Source organism: Nerophis lumbriciformis, linkage group LG11 (genome assembly GCF_033978685.3).
Source record: "Nerophis lumbriciformis linkage group LG11, RoL_Nlum_v2.1, whole genome shotgun sequence".
NCBI lineage: Eukaryota > Metazoa > Chordata > Actinopteri > Syngnathiformes > Syngnathidae > Nerophis > Nerophis lumbriciformis.
This window is the reverse complement of record NC_084558.2, coordinates 54,547,569-54,550,827: the sequence shown is the minus strand read 5'-3', so window position 1 is coordinate 54,550,827 and position 3,259 is coordinate 54,547,569. Positions and strand designations below refer to the sequence as shown.

Here is a 3,259-nt window from a genome sequence, read left to right as displayed (position 1 = left end):
TTCGTACAATTGTGATATTATTGGTATTTCCAAAAATGATTTGTTTCCAGGAAATTCCCATTTTAATAAATGGACATTTTCAAAGTTGTACAACTCCCACATTTCTCACCCGATGCAAACTCCACAATCTTCCTGCAAACTGAAGCCTCCGCGTTGTCTGGTTCTGAAAATTCTTTGATGACCCGGAATTACCAGGAAGTTTCCCCTATTGAAAATGACTGAGCAATATACAAAAGCACTTCACATTGCGCATTTCTTGCCCGATTCAAGCCGTACCAACATCAACAACATCCGCGGCTTGCGCTTCCCCGATTGATACATTGCTCGATCCGATCTGAATGGAATGGTCCTCCCAGGAGTGGGACTGGGATGGAATGGCTTTGAATCATAGTCTTGACTGTGACTGCTCGGTTATTCAATCCATGATGGTTGTTGTCAAAATGCATGTTTTTTATGTTGCCAGGTTACCAAGGTGGTGACCTCACGGCCCATACCCGAGAACCCTTACCACTCTCGCCCACGCCCCGAGCCCAACCCCATCATCCAAGGTAAAATAGAGCCTTCCAAGTATGGCAGCAAGTTGTTCTTTTGGCCCTGGTGAGGACTTGTGTCCTCTCTGGGAGACTGGCATTGTGCTGATGTCATCATTATTACTCTTTTCTCCCGGCTTTCCTGCCCGCCTCTGTAAATGTCACACCTAAACCTTGTCAAAGAATAAAAGACGTAAATTCAAACTGCTGGGTTTTATGTCCGCGCCTGCACGTCTGCCGGGCTTTGTCCGGGACTAGAGGTCGCTACCTTTTCTGCCCGCTCACTTCCTGCCTTCTTCACAAAGTCCAAGAAGAAGCACTTGTGAGGCGCCTCGGTGTCACGGGTTCACACGGGCGCGTGCACAACCTCCACACGGGACGGGAAGGGAAGCCAATTAAGAAAGACTCTGACTCATGCAGTAAATATGGAACTCTTCTCGGGATCCAAGTTGTTGGGAGCAAGTCTTTAACCCCTACCAGGAGTATTTGTGGAAAACTCATTCTGACCATTATTAGTGAGTGCTGTCAATCATCCCCTGTACAACCAAGTGCACTTCTTGGTCACACATTTGTTGGTTTTCTGCTCTCTTTCAAATCATTCATCCTATGAAAAGAGTCAAAATACAGTAGAACTTGAAATAATCAGTTCCATGGTCAACCTGTGACCACCTGAGGTCACTGTTAAGTGATAGTCCCAAGCAGATGATAGAAAAAACACTAAGGTGTGGGCTTCTTGTACATTTTTAATCATTAATCCTATGAAAAGTGTCACAGTTGTGTTGAAAAGAGTCAAAATACAGTAGAACGTGAAATAATTTGGTCCAGGGTCAACCTGAGGTCAGTATTACATTCTTAACATGATAGGAAAAATAACACAGATTGTAGGCTTTTACATTTTTAACTCATTAATCCTATGAAAACTGTCACAGTTGTGTTGAAAAGAGTCAAAATACAGTAGAACTTGAAATAATCAGTTCCAGGGTCAACATGTGGCCACCTGAGGTCACTGTTAAGTGATAGTCCCAAGCAGATGATAGAAAAAACACTAATTTGTGGGCTTCTTGTACATTATTCATCATTGACCCTTTAAAAAGTGTCATAGCTATGTTGAAAAGAGTCAAAATGCATTAGAACTTGAAATAATCTGTTCCAGGGTCAACCTGTGGCCACCTGAAGTCACTGTTAAGTACGTTTTAGAAGATGATCGAAAAAAACATAAATTCGCAGGCTTTTTGTACATTTTTTTTAATCTTTAATCCTTTAAAAAGTGTCATCGCTTTTCTGCAAAGAGTCAAAATACAGTAGAACTTGAAATAATCAGTTCCAGGGTCAACATGTGACCACCTGAGGTCACTCTTAAGTGATAGTCCCAAGCAGATGATAGAAAAAACCCTGTGTGGGCTTTTTGTACATTTGAAATCATTAACCCTTTGAAAAGGGTCATAGCTGTGTTGAAAATAATCAAAATACAGTAGAACTTGAAATAATCAGTTCCAGGGTCAACTTGTGGCCACCTGATGTCACTGTTAAGTAATAGTTCCTAACATGATAGGAAAAATGAAACAGATTGTAGGCTTTTACATTGTTAACTCATTAATCCTATGAAAAGTGTCACAGTTGTGTTGGAAAGAAACAAAATACAGTAGAACTTGAAATAATCAGTTCCAGGGTCAACCTGTGACCATCTGATGTCACTGTTAAGCAACGGTTCCTTGCAGATGATAGAAAAGACACTAATTTGTGGGCTTTCTTGTACATTTTTAATATCATTAATCCTTTGAAAAGTGTCATAGTTGTGATGAAAAAATGCCAAAATGCAGTAGAACTTGAAATAATCAGTTCCAGGGTCAACCTGTGACCACCTGAGGTCACTGTTAAGTGATAGTCCCTCGCAGATGATAGAAAAAACACTAATTTGTGGGCTTTCTTGTATATTTTTATACAAGTGTCAGTTGTGATGAAAAAATGCCAAAATACAGTAGAACTTGAAGTAATCTGTTCCAGGGTAAACCTGGGACCATTCGAGGTCACTGTTCAGTGATAGTTTCTAGAAGATGATAGAAAAAACACTAATTTGTGGGCCTTTTGTATATTTTTAATCATTAATCCTTTGAAAAGTGTCATAGTTGTGTTGAAAAAAAATGCCAAAATACAGTATAACTTGACATAATCAGTTCCAGGGTCAACCTGTGACCACCTGAGGTCACTGATACGTAATAGTTCCTCGCATATGATAGAAAAAACACTAATTTGTGGGCTTTTTGTACATTATTATTCATTAATCCTTTGAAAAGGGACATAATTATGTTGGAAAAATGCCCAAATATAGTAGAACTTGAAATAATCAGTTCCAGGGTCAATCTGTGACCACCTGAGGTCACTCTTAAGTGATAGTTCCTAACATGATAGGAAAAATACAACGGATTGTAGGCTTTTACATTTTTAAGTCATTAATCCTTTCAAAAGGGTCATTGATGTGTTGAAAAAAAGGCAAAATACAGTAGAACTTGAAATAATCAGTTCCAGGGTCAACCTGTGACCACCTGAGGTCACTGTTAAGTAATAGTTCTTCGCAGATGACAGAAAAAAAGTCTAATTTGTGGGCTTTTTGTACATTTTTAATCATTAATCCTTTCAAAAGGGTCGTAGATGTGTTGGGGAAAAAGCCAAAATACAGTAGAACTTGAAATAATCAGTTCCAGGGTCAACATGTGGCCACCTGAGGTCAC

General features: G+C 39.6%; 1 protein-coding gene across 1 annotated transcript in view; it reads left to right on the top strand.

Moving 5' to 3' along the window:
- The window catches only part of ndufa8 (NADH:ubiquinone oxidoreductase subunit A8), an 11,483-nt gene extending 10,749 nt beyond the window's left edge, over positions 1-734 (top strand). The window contains exon 4 of the mRNA XM_061966376.1: positions 464-734. Within this exon, the coding sequence (XP_061822360.1) occupies positions 464-601 (138 nt within the window). The 3' untranslated portion in view covers positions 602-734. The remainder of the gene's footprint in view (positions 1-463) is intronic.
- Positions 735-3,259: the final 2,525 nt, after the last annotated feature.